The following is a 20,929-nucleotide window of genomic DNA, read 5'->3' on the forward strand; positions in this document are numbered from 1 at the left end:
GATTGGAAAGGGTGTCATGTCGAGCACAGGGTCACATTGTAACAGGGATGTTGTTTCTGAATGCGGGTCATCTTTGACTAAATCATCACCTTGGGCAACTCTGCTACATCATGTTCTAAAGAAACAATGTTTGGTGGCGAGTTTTAAAAAAAATAATGCTCTCATGTATATTGTCCATATTTCATGTAGCTGAAATTCTGCTTTTATTTATTTTGGACTATTGTAACTGCTTTATTCCTGTAGAACCCAGATTACATCCTATATTTGGAAACTTTGACTGGGACTAGGGCTAAAAACTTACCAAGATATAAGTCAATATCAATAATTGTCTATCGATAATTATTGATTTGTTTTTTTGTTTCAAAAACCTAAAATATCACCAAACTGGTGCCGTGATATTTTCTGTATTCTCCACAATTTTCCCTCCACGGCGTTCTTTTCATGGTTAAGCTGTTGTAAGGCATGGTGTAAAGCTTAATCTGCTGCTGCGATTTTTACTCAACAGGTTGTAACCAAAGAGTGAGTGAGTTACTTACCATCAGAGGTTGAGCGGCTAAAGTTTTTCCTCTGCCTACATCTCCCAAAATGCTGTGCAGTTCTGCATCGAAGTTCAACAAATATTCCATCTTTTGGTATTAATCACATATCTATTGCAGTATACAGTTATATAAATATAACTGATTTATTGTCTAGCTTTGACTGGGACTGAAATACAGTATTATACTTACACAAATTCACTAATAGGTGCCACTATAAAAGTAATCACATTTCAGCCTATAACATTTTGGATCTTTGGATGATTTTGAATTTGATAAGGCAAGCCACACCAATGTCTATCTTACCATTTATTTTATTGTATTTTATTTTTTTGCTGCTTCGCAATAAATGAAAAGCCTTCTAACTAGATTTCATCCTGCTGTTTAAGCTTTAATGGCCTTGGAGGAAAGATGGAGGATTTTTGAAATCTCGAGAAAGCTGCGCTGTTTTTTTTTTTTTTTTTCTTCAAAAGTTTTCTCTATTCTTGGTCATTTGAGACACAAAAGAGTCTGATGTGAATGTAGAATGAATAAATGTTAAATAATTATTAGCCCTATTAACAGGATACCACCGCAACTTTGTGCATGCAATGCAACAAGCAGTGCCTGTCAGATCCTCTAACATCACAAACATGCTCACCCACACACACACACACACACACACATTCAGCACGGCCCAAATCCCAGCACATGTCAGCATTTTGAGGGATCATATAGATGCAAATGCAGCCATGTAATTGCAGAAGCAGTAGATCTTTTCTCTCCAGACTGGATGCTGTCATGTCGACGGCTGATTCCATCTGCCTTTCATCATTTCTTTTTTTTCTCTCTCTCTCTCTCCAAAAACTTGATTTCCATACCAATCCAAAGCTTTGGAATCCTCTCATCTTATCTGCCCCACTCTTCCCACTTTCCTCCTCCGTCTGCTTTTTTAAAACTTCCTCACCAACTTGCCTCTGCTAGTCCTTGTCAGGAGTGAAGCGGCTGACAGCAAAGAGGCAGATGTCACCGGCAAACTCACAGAAATGACACGGAGGAAGCTTCCTGCATCGTCTCTGTTCTTCTTCCACTTACTCCCGCCTATCTGCTCACCTGAAGGCTGAATCTATCCTTCTCTCACTTCTCTCTGATCTGAGATGTAGCAACCCTTTCTGGATGCATTCTCCATTGATTTTACCCTCAACCCTGCCCTTCCACCCCAGGCTTAGTTAACTGTTTTTCAATCCACAGCTTCCTTCTCACTTCAAGTTAACTCATTTCACCCTTAACTTGTTTGAACTCCACTTGTCCTCAGTAACCTTAATATTTTTTATTTTAGTTTGACATCTGTTCCGCTTTGAATGAACTTTCCACATTTTGTCCACTTATAACTTACTTTATGCGTCTTTTGGGTATTTAATGTGATAGATCAATGCAAAGTGGTGCATAGTTGTTAGGTGGAAGGAAATGTATGTTTTTCAAACATTTTTTTCTTCATAAATACAAATCTGAAAAGTGTGGCTTAGTCCCCATTTCTTTAATACTGCTAATTAAAATCCAGTTCAATTAGTAATATTTATCAACTGTGTCTTCATGAAAACCAAGAAACACTGCATTGGAGCTTTATTCAGAGAATCAGCCAATGGGTGATTGGAAGTACTGCATAAGTTCACAGCTCAAGAATCTCTTGATAGGTCAACTGTTAGTCAGGCAAGGAGAAGGAAACCCCTCATATAACCAGCAACCAAGTGTCCCAAACATGGTAATGGCACCATCATTCTTTGGGAATCTTTGTTTTGTTTCAGCTGGGGCAGTCAGACTTGACGTGTTGATGCGATTGATGAAGCAAAATACAGGGCAGTCTTGAAAGAAAACATGTCAGGCTTAACGGTTGACATGGAGAATAATCTTCAACGCACAGACAGATCTACAGTGGAGTAGTTTAGATTCAAGCATATTCGTCTTTTCCAGTGGTACAGTCAAAGTTCAGCCCAAAATCTGTTCGGGAATTTGAGGCAAAGCTCAAAAATTGCTCTTCCAACACTTTTCTGACTAGCTTGTGCTGCTAACAAAGAGATGAGCAAAAATGGCCATCTTTAGCTGTGTGAATCATGTAGAGACATACACACCCCACACACTCCATATGATATAAAGAAGTTACTGCGGTATACAAACACACACACTCCATATTTTTAAGAGTTTTAGTTGTAAAACAAATAAAGTCATGCATCACTTCCCCTCCACTGACATGCACTGCTGTCTATTGGTCCTTAACATGAAAATTCCAGTAAAATATATTGAAGTTTACAGTTGGAGCATGAAGAAAATGGATCAATTCAATGGGTAGGATTGTTTTTTGGCAAATATGAACATATGGGAATTTTAAATACCCCTCATTCGGATGTTATAGTTTCATAGTCTTTTTATTTTAGAGCATGACAGGAGATTTCAGTGTTCAGTCCTGCATCAAGCTCAGCTGGATGAGGAACGTGTTAGTGATAATAATGTGCTAAGTAATCACCTGTGTTGAAGTAACCTATGGTGTTTTACCTTCTGGAGATTTTCAAACCTTGCAAATCAGAAATGAGAACTGATGGTGTTTTTATGATTTTATAAAACCCACATCTGTGTTTCCGCAAAAAAAACACAAGCTTTGCAAATGTAGTTGTCAATAAAAACATTTAATAACTGATTTCTTTGGATCCATTTAATTCCTCATAAAATCCCAACTATGTGCTTTACGTTATGCACTGCTAGTGTGTATTAAAGTATTTCTTAGATATTTGATTCAGCGGAGACTTTGGACCCATTGTCTTTGATTCCATCTTAATTTGAACGTGCTGAAGCCAAAAAAAACAAAATGCAACCACTCAAAGATTTATGGTCCATCTTGTGTATTTTTTTACATTTCAGCTCACATGCAAGAACACGCATTCAAATAAATCCATTTGAGTCCGACACACACACACACACACATGCCCTCAGCTCTTCTTCTTCATCTAACACATAACACTTCCTCCAGAATTTACTAGCTGTGTGTGCTGTGCAGGCATGAGATAACGTCCCAGAAGTTTTCCAAGGGCAGAAAGTGCGCTCTGAGCTCTCAAACATCAGAGGGAAGCCGCACCGCCGAGCCGAGGCTGATTCTCTACATGTGTTGCATCTGCCTTCTATTAAAAAGCCAGGAGCACTCTGGCTGCTTCTCCTGGTCTCTCGCTCTCACTCTCTGCCTGCAAACTACCTTTCTGACTCGCTTCAGCCTCCTCTCCTTCTTCTTTCTGATTCTCTCTTAAAACTTCTTCCGTTTCATCTTTTTTTTCCCCTTTAAACTCGCGGTTCTCTCTGAACTTATGGTTTATCTCCTAATTTTGGTAGATGACTTCTGACACAGTGTGACAATTTAAATTAGAGGGGTGTTGTGTTTTTTCCTCCCTCAGTATTTGGAATATCTGACATTAATGTATTTTTGTCATTCACTTTACGGTTTGTTTTTTTGGGGGGTTGCATGAAGTTGGTTTTGTTAATGTTAAAGTTAGTAGTTTCTAAAATTGAAAAAAAAAAAAACAATTTATAGCTCACTAAATACCAACCACCAAAGTGACTCTGTTATTGTTATTGTCACATTATTGGTACATACATTTTCTTAGCATGCTATAATCAAAGCTAATACTTTTGCCGCTATGAAAATGTTAGCTTAATCATTTCCCATATGGTTTGTCGCACCCATGCAGAGCATCTCATATACGTGTTTACAGTCCTGGATGGAGCCTTTGCAATTTATTCAGTTGAGGTTTCAAAAACACCTCTGTTAGGGGTTTGCAACATTCTTTTTCTCATGCCTTTCTTGATCATTTCACTTGATCTCAGTGCTGACTTTGATACCACTGGCCTTGAAATCCAACTCAATAAGTAAGAAGCTTTTGGCTACATGTGGCTTCGTGTTAGACTGCTTTTTGTCATGAACTTTCACTATTAGGACAAACCAGTTTCCTAATGCTGCTTAACCTGTCTGGTTCCACAAGGCTCAGCTGGTCATCTCCTTTCACGTTTTATGTTGATGACATTCAACTTTAAGTTTGCAAGATGGATAGTCTGTCCTCCTTAGTCTGCTGTTTGACCCAGGTCAGTGACTGACTCTCTCGTCTTGAAAGCAAGCTCGACTTGAGTTACACCTGAGAATCAGCAGTGCTCTTCATCTTGGTCTAATATTTGAATTGGCCTTGAGTTTTTATTTAAATATCAAATCTGTTTCTCATCCGTGTTTCTCACATTTAAAGGACATTTTTGAATAACACCATATGGTTTCCTGTACGGGGAGAGATGATTTGCACTGGCTCCTGATAGAATTATGAGTTCATGTTGAAATGTTCATATTGACAAATCACTTTGGACCAATCACTTTGGACCAATCACTTTGGACCAGTCACTTTGGACCAGTCACTTTGGCCCAATCAATTTGGACCAGTCTCTTTGGACCAGTCACTTTGGCCCAATCACTTTGGACCAATCACTTTGGACCAGTCTCTTTGGACCAGTCACTTTGGCCCAATCACTTTGGACCAGTCACTTTGGCCCAATCAATTTGGACCAGTCTCTTTGGACCAGTCACTTTGGCCCAATCAATTTGGACCAGTCTCTTTGGACCAATCAATTTGGACCAGTCTCTTTGAACCAATCTGCTTTGGATCAATCGATTTGGATCAATCGCTTTGGACCAATCAATTTGGACCAGTCACTTTGGACCAATCACACTACTAGTCTCAGAATATGTCGTACCCCATACTGTATTAACAACAAGGCATCACATAGCGTTGTCATTGTGCCACAGATTGAAAGGCCAACTTTCTCAATGGCTAACTTTTTTTAACAGATTTTATGGATTATTTTCGGAGCAGTTAAAAATGTTCATATTTAACCAGGGTTGTTCTGGAAGTTTATTGATTTCCATTGGTTTGTGGGGCTTTTCTTCATTATCCTTAAATGGTGTTTGACCGTCTGTGAAAAGAGCATTAATAATAAGTTGTACTTATGTTACTTAGATGTATATTCTCTAAATTGGTGCTTTGTGGCGTGTATGTGGGACATTGGCTTCACATTATAGTTTTTCAAATTGCTCAGTGCATTAAATCTACTAGTCTATTAATCATTTTTATGGTCACTCTTGACTCATCATGCCAATCTATAAACTGCCTGCATATGTCTTTATGTGTTATACATTTGAGTTACAGCAGAATGCGTTTTTTATTGGCTATACATTCTTCAGACACAAGAAAAGTGTGAGGGGAAAATCAATAATAAAATGTTGTCTAATTTTATATTGAGCTGCGAAACATCAATATTTTAACTAACCAACATTTTAATATTAAACTAATCCGCATTAGTTTGTATTGGTATGAAATGCTTCATAACCTGTGACTGTTTTTAAAATTGGTGCAGTGAAATATGTCCTGAAATTACACAGTTCTGTAATTTGTTGGCAAATAAAAAAAAATGATCCAAATTAAAAACAATTGTTGCTACAATAGAAACTTTAAGGAACTGAAATGAACAATGTCTTGGTGAGGAATGGAAATCTTTGATTGAAATTCTGATTGAGATTGAAATTCTGTCGCCAAATGTGGCACATCTGTGTTGATTAAAAACCTCACTTAGTTTTGGGATTGAGTCTGAGTTGCTGAAACTTTTTTTTCTCATAAAGAAACAAAGAAGAGTCATTCTTCCATGTAATAGTTCAGAGCGGACACCTTATGTCTGTTTTTTATGTTCTTATTTTTAAGTAAAACATGTAGCAGTTCTTGGGCTGCACTTTTGCGTTGACAAGAGTGGTCACATAAAGACTTGTAAACACTGAAAATACTGCTACTGCTAATCACGTGGCGCTAGCATTGCTAAAAGCTAGCATCTGCTTCAAAGCACATTTTTCAGCTTGTAAAAACAAAAAAACGGTCAGTTTTCTATAAACATTGATCAAACTTCATCTGAAGATGTTTAAAGCAAGCAGCTTTCTAAAACATGCAGGGCAATTTGCCTTGAAGACCAGGGTTATAAACCTCTGCCCTAATCAGAAGGCTAATTAAAGTATCTGCCTTACCTAAGTGAAAAAAAAACAGTCTAAGGTTAGTCTGTTCATCTACCACAGTTTTTAATCAGTTGCTCATTTCCTTCAGCCCATAGTCCTATCTTCAGTGTTTAAATTATGGCAGGCTGAACGACAGCTGGGGCGAACCTGTGTGTGTTTGCGGGGTGTGTATGTGTGCTAGAGTTTGGCGGACTTGTTAAAAGGAGCCTTTTTGCAGCACTTATGTCGGCTTCGGCTGATAATTATTTCAGATTACATTAGAGGAAATTAAACATTTCTTAAAGTACGTGTGAGGGTGACAAAGTTATCGAGTGCAGACGGAGGAGAGAGTGTGAATGTTACACGTTGAGAATTGTAATTTTTTTGATTGCTAATAAGATCATTTTCAAGTGTTAAAAAATGATTAGTGGCGGCAGATCAGTTGAGTAGAATGGTCGGCTTGGTGCCACGTTCAACACTGATGGAAATTATTTAAGAACAACTTCAGGTAAAAAATAGAAGTTTTAAAACAAGTTTTAAGACATTTCAATAAAACATTTAAAAATATTTTTTTAGTCCACGGATGCTAAATCTTCTTTGCAAAGCAGTTTAATAATAACAATAATGACCGATGTTCAGAAAAAAAAATCTAGCGACCAGAATTTGTCCGTTTTCAACTTAAATATTTTCTTACTGACAGGAAAACACTCAAAAGTTATCTACTTTCAGTATCAGATGCATACAATGGAGTCATAAGAAATTAGAAAGGAAACTGTATTTTCTGTGGCATGTATTTTCTATGAATTGTGTGCGTTCAGTTCACTCAGCCTGCAAGAAAATGAGAAAGAGCAAGACTTTCAGGAGATAACAGGGAGTTTTACGTCCAGCAAAAGTGTAAGTTTCTTTCCTGTAACCTGTTGGGATTCAAAATGTTGGCTAGCTTTTGGAAATCAGAGTTAAAGTGAGAGAGTACCCACAGAGACTACTGTTTACCAATGATAAAAGCCCGAACCCTGAACTAGCTAACTGCTTAAGTTGACTTGAACAACTTAAGATGTTCAGATCAGTTTAAAATGTCAACTCTTTAATCAATTTGTCTTTCTTTTAAAATACTACTAAACCGATGTTTCACATTGACTGATATCAATGTAACGTCTTTCCATCTCTGCATCATCCACTATGAATCACTCACCTCAAGGAGGCTAAAAAATCTCTTAAAGGTAAATTACTACCGGCTAACATCTGCATCAGCGCATCAAAACCCTAAAACCACAGATTGGAAAACAGTCATAACATTCTGACTGGATACCATTTATAATAATAATAATAATAATATTTGATGTTTTTTATTTGTTTTTGTTTTTTTTAACTCAATTATCATAGATGTTAAGGTGCAAGCCGTAATGGTTTCTTTGATGTTATGACAGTTTTTGAGTTCATGTTGTGTAAATCTGTGTTCGTACTCACATATAGTGGTTTCAACATCTGTCTGGCTCACTGAGCTGTCCTACCAGCCGACTGCCATCAGCTGATAAGAGTGTTTACGTCTGCCTTATCTCTGTCTGTTTAAGTGTTGCAGCCTGTTACAGAAATGAGATGAGAGATGCAGCGTGCCTACACTACAGTGAAAGTAGTGACAGAACTACTATAGAAGCACAAGTAATGGTGGAGCAATATGAAAATCGCAAAATTTAATTCCAGCAAAGGTGAAGAATACTAAGCTGGTATGTTAATAAAAAATAAAACAATATTTTTAGGCCCTATATTTTTTTTCAGGAAACAACGTACATTTCTGTGCTATTTCTGTTGGACTAAATGTTTTCATTTTTTACTGGTAACATCTGTTTTGTTAAGAATCGCAGACACTGAATTAGATCAATTTTACAATACCGATCATAACGTGTAAAAAAAAAAAGTTTTGTTTTCCATGACAAAAGAACGTGCAGTACAAATAAATAAATGAATTGAATTTTCGATTTCTTTATTTTAAGTTAACACCTATTTTCTAAAGCAACTGGTTTGTAATTGAAAATATTAGCAATTTTCTTCATATTACATTCATTTGTAAACGCACCTAGTTACAAATCTACACAACTAGTTACATGAATGAAAGCTACATGCGCACATACTTAGATTTTTTGTTTTTGTTTTATTTTGTTCTTTAATTGCGTGCAAATCAAAGTACAACTGGAATTGCTTGAAGCAATAGACAAAAAATAGATATATAATAAAAGTAGAAATTCTTGAATTAACCCAGTTAGATTTTATTAGTGAGGTAAATATTTTCTAAACTACCTACAATGCTGATGTCACGCACAAACATACAACTTATATTCCTGGATAAGAACGAAGAGTGTAGAGAGATAACAATAATAAGTTATTAGCATTTTGACACCACTAGCTTAATGGCTGCATGTAGGCGTGAGCATGCGTCTTCCCTGATGTTCGACTGAACAAGGTTTGGGGGTGAGGGGCGAGGGAGGGCTCTGCTCTGCGGTCTTGTGCTTATCAGCGCAGGGCAGATATTGTTCCTGTGGTTCAGGCTGACAGGTGAGGTGTGCTGGCGTGCGTGGGTGTGTGTGTGTGTGTGTGTGTGTGTGTCTGTGTGCGGGTGTGGGTGTGTGTGTGTGTGTGTGTGTGTGATAGTTGCATTTGTCAGTGAACCCCCAGGACAAGTGCTGAGGGATGGTTTTGTATTTGGAAGCAGGTGCACCTCCCCTTCCCCCCTTGTTCCCTTTTTCCCCTAGGAGGCATATGGTGAGAGTGATTGCAGAGACCTGATGCCTGCGGGGATGGCTCCTCCTCCCCTGCTCATCTGTTCTGGATGGGGCCCTGTGGGACACTCTGGGCTCTCCTGGGGTCTCCGTTGGCTGCGAATCAGACCCTCGCTTTCAGGTTGACTTCTTTGTTGCGCCGCTGGGCAGCTGCGCTAGCTGCCCTGTCAGCTTTACACGCCGCAGCGTTCTGTACAGCAGTGTGGAGGGGAGGACAAATGCCAAATGGCTTGTAGGTCATACCCTCTGATTTGTTTACACCAGACCTTTTTTGTACATATTGTTGCCTCTAATCTGCTGACTCCAGCTTCTGTTGTCATTACTCGGAGTAGAATACCATCTTGCTGTGATTTTTCACAAGCTCATTTCGCAAATGCGATGCGGTTCAGAGCAGGGATGGGGATGGGACTCTCATAGTAGGATAAATTGCAATGAAAACAAGCCTGTTGCAATAAGCAATAAATCGATTAATGGGGCAATAAATTAAAATGAGCTAAAAAATGTCGCTTTTCTTGTCTCTCAATGAAAAAATGGATAACAGAAGTCATCCATTTTGCTCTTTTTGGAAGGACAATGTGGTTTACAGAAACGTCAGTATCCATGTTAATTGTGGTTTCAAGTTTTTGTTCATGGTGGATATCTAAAATGTCTCCCAATTCCAATTTTTAAATGTTCATTACAAATTAAAATTTATTTATATGTGAAAGGGTGAACTTGCATTATGATAGTTTCCATTACATAACTTGAATGGTCTTGAAACAGCGATATTATCGTTCATCATAATAACTTCTGGAACAACTTATTGCCCAGCAAAATGTGTTACTTCAACAGGCCTAAATAAAAGTTTTATGACTTTATTGATTACCAATTGAGTCAATAAAAATGTGTTTTTTAAAATCCAGATTCTTTGAAAACGTAGACATAATCTGTTTAGAGCTGCTTTTGAATCACAACATATGAAATATGGACCAACATATTTGATGTGTGCTGTTGGTCTTGATGATGGAACTTGTCAAAATGGAATATTTGTCACTGGTTTCCCAGTTGTTGACTGTATGATGTTTTTATGACTTCTCATTCTTGTGTTTCTATGATGTAAAGCACTTTGAACTGCCTTGTTGCTGAAATGTGCTACACCAATAAACTTGATTGATTTACTTTTTACATCTAAACACGAATAACTTGCAAATGCCTAGTTCACAGTAGAGCTGGGGACGCGCATAGGTGGACATTTCAGACCTTATTTCCAAACGTGCATCTCTTTCTCAGTGGTAATTTATTATAAGGCGAGCCCGATGAATAATGTATGATTAAAAGACTTAATGGATACACAGGGACCCATCAAAATAAAAGTAAAAATCCATTTGCTCTCCCTGCTCTAAATCCACCGGCCTGTCCTTGGGCTAATTTCCATCCACGGCATTGGGGAGGCGTACATTTTGAATTTGATTAAATGGGAGCTGCTGTTTGTGCCCTTAATTCGTAGAGAAAAGAAACATACGCTGTGACACGCAGGTGAGGAACACACCCACAAACACGGAACTCTCCAGACGCATCCGTTCTTCGAAAAGCCCAGCTCTCCGACTCTGTTCGTCTACAGCTCCGTCCCCCTCACCCCCTCTTTCTCCAAGCAGCTGCCTCTTGTGCGCCTGAACAAAATGAAGGCAGATGAATCAATTTGGCCTGTGGCCCTAAAGTGCACTTGTCTGCGCCCCAGCTTGGGCGTGGGGGATAATGAGCCAATAGATTGAGCTGGTGCCGCAGCCCGGCACTAAGCACCGAGGTCTCCGCCTGGGCCGCCCTCACACACACACACACACGCCTGCACGCACACTGCTGACGCCTCCCTGAGCAGCAGCAGCAGCTTGTCGCCGGGTTAATAGAGGTGAGGGTCCTTTGCGCAGGACACTTTTCAGAACAAATTAGAGAAATGATCTGTATCCGTCATCTTCAGCTTCTTCCTGAATCCCTTTTTTCCCCCTTTTCTTCCCCCTCCTTGTCCTGCGCCGGCGAAGCTCTAAGAGCAGCGTCGTAGCTTGAAAAAGAAGAAGAGCATCGAGGGAGCTTAAAAGGAAGGAGCAGGTGGGAGGGCGAGGTCCTAGATCCTAAAGTAATGAGGATTGACACCGGGACAAGAAGGAGGCGCAGCTTCCCCTCAGTGCTAATGACAGGTGATGGCAGCCAAGGAGAGTTGAGGCAGAGTGAGAGAAGAAAGGGAGAGGAGTGAGGTCAGAACTAACAGGCTCTCTGATCCAAGGAGGAGGACGAGGGGAGACCACACAGGCCTTCTGATGCCCCCTCACTCCCTGCGCCCCCCGCAAAGTGAAGGAGGAGGGAGGATCAAAGGAGCAGGACAACAAAGCTTCACCCTGTAGCCTTCAGCCAGGTCCCTGCTGACAAGCTGCGGATTGATTGACACCGCAAGGGCAGCGAAGGAAGAGAAGGGAGGGCCAGCCAAGCCGAGCGCGTTCTGATGTGAGCCGTCTCTGCCCGGTGTAGGCCGTACTTCACAGGGGGTCTCTGTAACTTAACCCAGGGTTAGAGAATTATAAATGTACAGACCTCAGCCAGCATTACTCAACTAGGGGGAAATTAAGATGCTGGAGGGTCCTTTGAAGATAATTAAAGAGCACAAAGCAGCAGCCTCCAGAGACAGACTGCAGACATGTTCAATACCGAGACTAATGGAGCTAATTTCTAGTACATTATTCATGTAAAACCCAAGCCTTTACTTAGCTGTGATTTTTTTTCTCCCTTCTCTTTAACATCTATAGACTTAAGTTGTACCCGTCATGTTCAACTCTCCTCAACACAAACACAATTACTCACATTCATTGCTTTAACCTGATTAACCTTGCCTGACTACTTCTTAAGAATATCTCTGTTTAAAAGGAACGTTAAATAAAAATAAAAAAAACGAATCCCTAACTGCGAATTTCTTAAGCAGCTCATTAGTGAATGAAGCCTAGCCAAAGCCTTTCCACTGGTTCCAGAGTTACAGTGAAACCTCTGAATGCCCCAAACATGTATTTTACTCTGTACATAAATGTAGAAGATGACCTTGGCTGGTATTCAAGCAATCGTACTGCACAGCTCGTTGTGATTTTTCAATTTGGGAGAAGTTTAAACTTCTTTTCCTCAGCGCTGACGAAACAAATCTGTTGTCTGCTGGCGAGTAATTTAGCACAAAAACAATGTTGTGGTGCATTTCAACCATAGGTCAGAAAAAAAACTTTCTTATTTTTACTTGCAAACCTTTAGACATTGATACAAGTTTCGCCAGCACTTTTAAAGGTGGTTGTGCTGCCAAAATCTTTAGCAATTGTGTTGGCTAATGGAAAAAAGTGCAAAATTCCGCAGGATAAGTCAAAAAAACTGAATGATTGCCTCAATTGTGGCAACTGGGTTTGTTTCAAACAGAAACAAGTTCATTATTATTATTATTGAATTCTTTTGGTCACATTTTGCCATTCAATATTATTGCTGCTGCTAGGAGGAATGAATAGAAATAAATGTAACTTATGGTTTTCAAGACATAAAAATCTCATTTGAATGAATTAAATTTGTATTTTGATGTTCTACTATTTACTTTTTTTAAATAGGGAATGATCACACCTCTCTCAAACACAAACAACCCTTCATTTTATTAAATAGTAGTGTGTAGCAAGATCTATATTGTCCTATCCCATTGAGTGAATTAGTCAGGTGATGAACTGTGAGCTATCAATGAATCTAAAGTTTTCCACTAAAATTTGAAGTGGGAAATGAGTTGCTTTGTTGACTGAATCATATAATAAAGACTTGCTGTCTGGCTGGCAATATTCAGTTTATAAAAGCACTTAATAAGCCCCCACTTCTTTTAAATAATTTGTGTAAGAATATTTTGGCTTGGCACTATAAAAAAAAAATGCAGACAAAATCCAAACCATTTGTAAGCCCTCGGGGAGTTCCATGCTTGGCTAAGCCTTACAATGCTGATGTTAGAATTTGCTTCATTGCAATCAGCTCCAAATTAAAGGCCTATTTTACATCATAGACGTCTCCTTTGATGAGTAACTGTATTGTTAGACCCACACTAAAAGGAAGAAAGAAGAACCCAGGCCAATTAAGCACCTCCCCAGACAGGAAGTTAGTCCCTACATAATCACAGGCAGTCAGGATTGCCAGTCTTTTGTCAGAGTTTGCGAATTCCTTCCCAGATCAATTGCCATTCTGTTCCATTGAACTGCAGCTTGGGGAATGGTCTTTGCACACCGCATCATTAACCTAGATGCCTAATTAGAAGCTTTACTCTGATCAATTGCCAAATTGATTGCGGACGTGGTAATGTACCCCCAGGGCCCTGGAGAAGATGAAAACACTTTGGGTGCCTTCAGGAATTTGTCAGCAATACCGATGGTGGGTAAACAAAGTAATCAACAGCAACACTTGACACCGACGTGACACCGACTGTACCTCGAAGCTCTGTCTCTGCTGATGTGCCTGCTTGCCTCCCTGCCTGCCTGCCAAGGAGGATTGCTCTCTTTGTGCTCCCTTTGAGAGGAGGAAATCAAAAGGGCCACCTTCTATTTTGAGATTCAAGAAGTGATTAGGCTGACAGCAAGTCTAGAGAAACTGAGAGAGGCTGAGGGAGACGCGGTTAGATGTGGAAGTCAAACCTGATTAAGCCCACCTGCCAGGTTTATCTTCCTTCCATCACTACTTCCTGATTGCTCAGTAGGAGCCCCCCCTTCCTTCATCGCCCCCTATTTAGCCCCTACACTATCACTATTGACCTCAGCGGACTGCCGATGCCCCTTGGCCAATCAGCATGCAGGCATTGGCAGCAGCAGGGTAATTAAAAGTGAATTGTCTGCTTGGCATGTAAGCTGGTGGGCACAAGGGTAGGCAAACACTTTCTCTCTCGGCTGCCCTGTCTTCCCCCTCTTTCCCAGCCAGGTGGTAGCGTACAGGACCTGTCAGATGAGCTGATGACCCTTTTAATTCTAGCCCAGCCGGGGGCCATAATTGATATTTACCAGGAAAGGTTAATTGTAGCAGTGATCTGCTTAAATTACAGTGGAGATCAGGAGACCGGGGCCAGACACCACACTTGCCACCGGGGGAGCTACTACACGCTCACTGCTAGTCAAATGGATTACACCCCACAGTCATCACTGTTGTAAGCCAAGATGGAGAAGCAGGGAGAGGCATTTTCATTGGCTACTCCACATCAGCGCCGGGTACCCCTCGCCGAGTTCGCCAACCTCCCATCTGGCTGGGAATTTGGAGACACGCCAACTGTGTGGCTTGACAGGCTGCAAGAAAGCAAAGCGTTTATTATAAGGGTAACACTGATGCGGGTCAGAGAACATGCGCTCACTTGTACGGTTATGTTTAACAAAAACAGATGCACACAATTATATATACATATAAATCAATTAATCAGATTTAGATGTAAAGCACATTACAGATCAAAATGTGTAATGACCTGTGCAGCCTTCTTTTGAAGCTGTGAAAGAATTGAGACAGATGAAGGATAACAAACCCTAAACATGAAACCAGAGCTACAATTAAAAGGTATAGATCAAATCATATCTACATGACATTTACATGCTAGAATGTTCCAAAGTGTAAACCTAATCCAACTGAGTATCTTTGGAGAAACTGGAGTGTACCGTTTACTTATGGTGAGCTATTTTCAAAATAGGATGAACAAACCTTTCTGTCTGGTGGTGGCTGGTAGATATTTTTCAGATTTCTTTTTTTTTTTTTTTTAAAAACAACTCATGTGTCTATTGTACTTATGCTGCACAGATATGCTCAGTTGTTGTTGCTATAAATAGTGGGTGAGAATAAAATAAAAGAGAGAGCTTTAGGAATGCCAGCCTGAGTTTGATCTACCTAAATTTTGGACATCAAACTCTCCGGTATAAATTACGTCTTGGAGTAATTTACACCAAGATGTACTGTAGGTCGTAAAAGCTCCAAATTCAACGAAAAACAAACCCTATTGTTTTTGTTACTTCAATGTGCTAATGACTGGTTGAGTAACCATTAAAATGGTGTGCAACTATTTCCACCCATCCATCGTCTACAACCATTTATCCTTGCAGGATTGCACTCATATGGCGAAAAGCAGGTTACACCCTGGACAGGCCACTAGTCCATCACAGTGCTATTCAACTATTTAATTGTTGATAGTTAATAATAGTGAACTAGTGATTAAATATCAGCAGGTGGAAGTCTTGGTTCCTTTAGTCTGTGGATCTGTAATGGTCGCTGCGTTTCAGTCAGGTGTTGAGCTGGTAACGCAGAAGTTAAATTTTTCTTTGTTCTTTATTTTTATTTTTTGTACTCCTTTTACATAGAAAAAAAAATGAAGTTTTCATTTTTACAGCCAATAAGTTAAAAAACACACTTAGAAGTAGGTTTATTAGTGAACATGAAAGCAGAAACAGCATTGCGAAGACCAAGGAACACAACAGACAGGTCAGAGAGAAAGTGGAAGAAAGGTTTATAGCAAATGGGAATGTTTCTCAAGTGCTGTACTTGTGTTTGTGACAGTATGATTCCTGCATCATGCAGTCACAGCAATAGAATTACCTAAAAATAGGTATTAAGTAGTTCTTCTTGTCACTTTTATCATTGTCGCAATAGTACCACAAAATATTGCGGTAAAAATCCATATCGCCCAACCATTCACTAAAGTTTGTGGCATTAAAATGACATTTGAAATGATTTAACAAAGGTGGATGTTTGGTTTTTTTTGGAAGGCCATGTAAATGGTATATTCCACTTGTGTGCATGTTTGTTTATGTGTGATTATCAATATAGTTTTTTCAAACTTCTTTCCTTGCATGTCTTCGGCAGATCAAACCTTTGGCGCCGCGTCCTGTCAAACTCAGAGAGGACGAGACTTTCCAAGAATTTAGTCGGCCGCACAGGAGCAACTCCAAGGAGCAGCTCAGCGAGGTGAGTCCCCTGAACAAGAACCTTCCCTTTTTCCCCCAGACCTCCCACTGAGAGCTGCAGTTTTCACTCCCACAGACTAAACCCAGAAACCTGTAAAATGAGAATTTGGACAGAGGATGACAGCACTGAATGTGCACTGAGGCTGAAATCAGAGGACAGGTGGTGTGGTGCTGTCGCCTCGTAAAGCTCCTGTGCATTAATAAGGAAACCAACATACAGGAAATGATTAAGGTGGTTACACAGCAACAGCAAGTTGGCCTCATGGTTAAACGTAGAGATGACTTAACATAAATCAGCCTGGTGTGAGCTGACCCCCGCCAACCCCAGAATGGAACGAGTTAAAGAAACGCTCCAATTATCGCCTCACCGACATCCATATGCAAGCCCATTTAGTCGGAGGAGTAGGTGGCAAATCAGAGCGGAAGCCAGGCATCGCCGCGGTGTAAGGAATAAAATAATGCAATTTAGAAACAGGGAAAGTAATGAGAATTTATGCAAAATCCCAAGCATCTCATTTTAAAGAATGTAGAAATATGATTCTTAACTAATGCCTGTCAAGCAGGAGCCTCCCAAACCTAACGAAACCTGATTGTTCATTTAGCCGAAGAAAGCCTGCAGAGAAGGGCGGGAAAAACATGGAGATTATTTTTTGTCCTGGAGAGGAGAGAAATGATGGAAACAACAACAAAGAAAATACAAACTCATTAGGTTCATTGTTTTAAGCTAGTCAGCATTTTAGCTGGGATACAAAGAAGTGCCTTAAAAAGATTGTTTTTTAAATCCACCAGACTAATTTTTTTTCTCCAATTTTCATTCTTTTTCTTTTCTTTACTGTGCTACTCAGCTCATTCGGCACAATACCCCTCACCCTCTTCCCTCCACTCCCTCCCCTTATGCTATTTCTCTCAAATTTGTATAAAAGGGTGTCTCTTAATGAAAAAGTCAGGAGGAAGAGGCGGGTTTGTCAGATAAAAGACCGGCGCTTGTTGACAGCTCTGACAGGGATATACGACAAGCACCGAGAGGGAGGGGGAGCGAATGGAAAGGAGGTGGGGGTGACGGGAGCGGCGGTTGTTGTGGTGATGGTTGTGGGTTGGACGGGGGGGGGGGGAGGCAGAGGGGAGGAGTTTGGGGGATTCAGTGTTGAAAATTGCATGCTGTAATCGCCGACGGTGTTAGATGTGGCTTGTCTCTCTAATCTGTTGCCAAATAAACGGCGGCCAGCGTTGTAGCCATGGCATATCCATCCATCCATCCATCCCTCTCTCTCTCCCTCTTTGCCAGTCATTAACATTTCTCCTCCCTCTGTCCTGCTTCTCTGCCTTCTTCCTGTCTGTACTCTAGTTAAGGCCTGGCAACATTCCTCACTGCCACATTGTCCCCATTGCTTATAAATATATATACATATAAATATAGCTATTTTTTTGAGTATCTTTTTACAGATCCGTGAAATCTCGACGAGTGCGTTGAAAGCGCTGCTAATTTTCGTAAAACGTGCTCCACCACATCAAAGTGGCTCCCCGGCATTAAGAGCTCTCGACTAATGATGCCTCGTCGGCGACGGGTAAAACGGATTTCTCTTGTCTTGCCGCCAAAGGAAAGAGAGACAAATGGCACGTCTGCCCATTCGCCTGTAAAAAAAAAAAACAAAACAGTCATGCGTCAATTTGGTAGAAGAGGGGGTGGGAAGTAAAGTTTAAAAAAAATTGCAGGGGGATGTTTGTTCATTGCCATGGTGGGGGTCTTTATCTGCTTATTTTGACTAGGTAATTGTGCCTGCAGTGCAGCGGGGCTTCGCCACTGAGCCGCAGAAGGATTAGGGAAATGTGAGGTGGCTTCCTCCGCATGTGTGTCACGCAGAGAACAGGGTGGTTCCTTCACGTACGCCTACCCACATACACACACAACCTCATCGTTCTACCACTGAGGGCAGACGTGCAGTCCCCCCGTCGTGGTTCTAGAAGTCGAGCCGAGTTTATTCGTATAGCACATTTACGGCAACAAGGCAATTCAAAGTGCTTTACATCATAACAACATAATGCAAGAAACGAGCAATAAACATCACATTTTGTCACCAGTCATCAAGCAAATACATATCAATTATGTTGATCAGTGTTTGATTTACTTCTAATCAAAGGAAACTCTAAGCAGGTTGGTATTTTAGCCTTGATTTAAAGGAACTCAGCGTTTCAACTGTTTTGCAGTTTTCTGGAAGTTTGTTTCAAATTAAAGGACCACATAATCTGAATGCTGCTTCTCCATGTTTGGACATTAGTGGAATGGAAAGTTGATACAGCAACAGCAGATCTTTAAAGTATTATTTTGCTAAGCTGTTCAGTGATTTATAAACTAACAAAAGTATTTAAGTCTATTCTCTGAGCAACTGAAGATAAATGGATGGATGAATTTCTCTATGTCCTTTAAACCTGGAAACGTTCTTCAGGAGATAGAAGGCCAACTTTGTAACTGTCTTTATGTGTTTCTGAAGGTTCAGGTCTGTTTCCATCGCTACACCCAGATTTCAGACCTGATCACCCCTTGCTAGCTGTAACAATGAAGCTGCGTTCTGACTCTAGATCGTTCCTCTTCAGGTCCAAAGACAACAACTTCAGTTTTGTTTCCGTTCGGCCGGACAAATCATGGCACATCCACACATTGATTTGTTCTGATTGGCTTTCCCCCGGCAGTGCCAGAAATCACCCTCTGGTTTAAAAGAAGACGGACTGGACACTCCCCTCCCATTGCCATGTTTTTCTTTCTTTCTTTATTGTCAAGAGAGTGGAGGAGAAGAGGGTGGGTGGGTGGTGGTGGTGGTGGGGGGGGGGGCATGAAAATAGGGAGCGGATTAGGGGCTGGATTTAGCAACACTTTTGTTCTCCAACGCTGTTTAGTTAACCCTTAAATGTTTCCAGCATCCGCCCCATCCCTCTCGCCATTAGCCGCCGTAACCACCACGCATACACACACTCTTCGTCTGCCACCATCCCCCCTCCTCCCCCTCTCTCCTGGCCGGGTTCTAAATCCTTTTGAAGTCCTAAGCGCTGCAGAAATCCATTGAGAGCCATGTATAATGGCTTTTAAAGAGAGAGTGTTTAGCTGTATGCCGACCCTATGGCTTATGAACCGCTGGCGTTTTAATGGATCCCCCCCCCTTTTTCCCTCCTCTATTTTATTTTTTTCCCCTCCTTCACCAGCACTAAATCCAATGGATTGTCCCTCATTATCATTTAAATAAGCCTCTCTTTTTACTCAGAATGCTCCAAGTTGAATGAACTCTACATAGTAGGGCTAATTCCAAACGGCTCCGGCTTCCCTCCACCTATGCGCATATGCTCTCGCACAGACACACGCATATAGACTTGAGCTGACAAAACAGCACGCATCCCTAGAAATATGAGCACACTCTGCCTTCCTATTTGGTCTTTTTTGTATTTACAGATTTATTTTATTTTTTTGCCTTCTGTGCAGTGTTGCCTGCTCTCTCCTCTCTCGCTGTGGCAGCAAGGGGTGCAGAGAGGTTGAGGAGAGAGGGAATAGCCTTTTGATTCCCACAGGGCCTGCTTTCCGGTTCGCGGCAGGACTCCTTGGTAATCGTCGCCACAGGAGCTGTCCTGCGAATCAGAGGGGCACACAGGCGTTGATGAGGGGCTGATGCCTGGAGCAGGTGTAGGTGAATAGTTGAGGGGCACTGGGAGAGTGCAGAACAAGGGAGGCAGGGGCAGCGGGTGTGTGTGTGTGTGGTGGGGGAGGTCATTTTGGATTGAAGGTGGACCTATGGATGAAATTGCTCTAGCAGAAAAGTTTCCTCCAGAGACCAGGGGGGAGAAATTGCCAATCTAGACGGAGGAATAAAAGCAGTGAAAAGTGGAAGTGGAGGAAGGGATTTGGAGATTGGTATTCGTGCTGCGCTGTGACACACAGAGAGCCAGAGAAGAGAACAAAAGCTGGCTTTTTTCCCCCTTGTCCTCTTCCTGCTTTGCTTAGCATTTTGGGGGAAGTACATAAAAAAAAAAATTACAGAGTTAGTTTGACGGCGTTCCAAAACCCTTCCATAAATTCATAAAGAGATCGTCATGCTTGATACAATAAGCACTTTAGGAATCTAATATGACTTGGCTTGGGTAAAGGCAGCAGAGATTGAAATAACAATAATAATAATGATAATAATGATAATAAAACTGATTAGATAAAATAATGACATCAGGTAAATTGCATTAAAGTTCTATTTACATAAGTATTACAGTTCCTTAAGTCTTGCATTAATGAGCATTATAAAAAAGCTGTTCTCAAAAAATGTTACAAGTTTAGAAGATTAGCTTTCCTTTGCAAACGCGTGCATTAATTCAGCTCAAATTCAATTCAAAAGAATACTGTATTAATCCCAAAAAGTGAAATTAAACACTGTTGTAACTCATGCCATACAAGCATCTTCAAAGAGTTGTGGTGGAAGGTGATGCAGTAGCAGTCAGTCTTGCAATGAATTTGAAGAAGCCTCTGACTGAAGATGCCGTCGCTGTATGACTCATGATCCTTATGACAAGCTAACGGCTCAATATCCGAACAGCAGAGACGACAATTTACAGCAAAATGTCCCGGATGACACCATACGTTGCTGGCAGTGCTGCTAG

General features: G+C 40.7%; 1 protein-coding gene across 9 annotated transcripts in view; it reads left to right on the forward strand.

Annotated features, from left to right (window-relative positions):
• Positions 1-20,929, forward strand: part of fbrsl1 (fibrosin-like 1) — a 353,758-nt gene that overhangs the window by 134,789 nt on the left and 198,040 nt on the right. For all 9 annotated transcript variants that reach the window (XM_028033124.1, XM_028033119.1, XM_028033125.1 and 6 more), the window contains exon 3: positions 16,200-16,301. In XM_028033124.1, the coding sequence (XP_027888925.1) occupies positions 16,200-16,301 (102 nt within the window). The remainder of the gene's footprint in view (positions 1-16,199; positions 16,302-20,929) is intronic.

The sequence above is a fragment of the Xiphophorus couchianus genome, chromosome 12, assembly GCF_001444195.1.
Source record: "Xiphophorus couchianus chromosome 12, X_couchianus-1.0, whole genome shotgun sequence".
In the NCBI taxonomy this organism is placed as follows: Eukaryota; Metazoa; Chordata; class Actinopteri; order Cyprinodontiformes; family Poeciliidae; genus Xiphophorus; species Xiphophorus couchianus.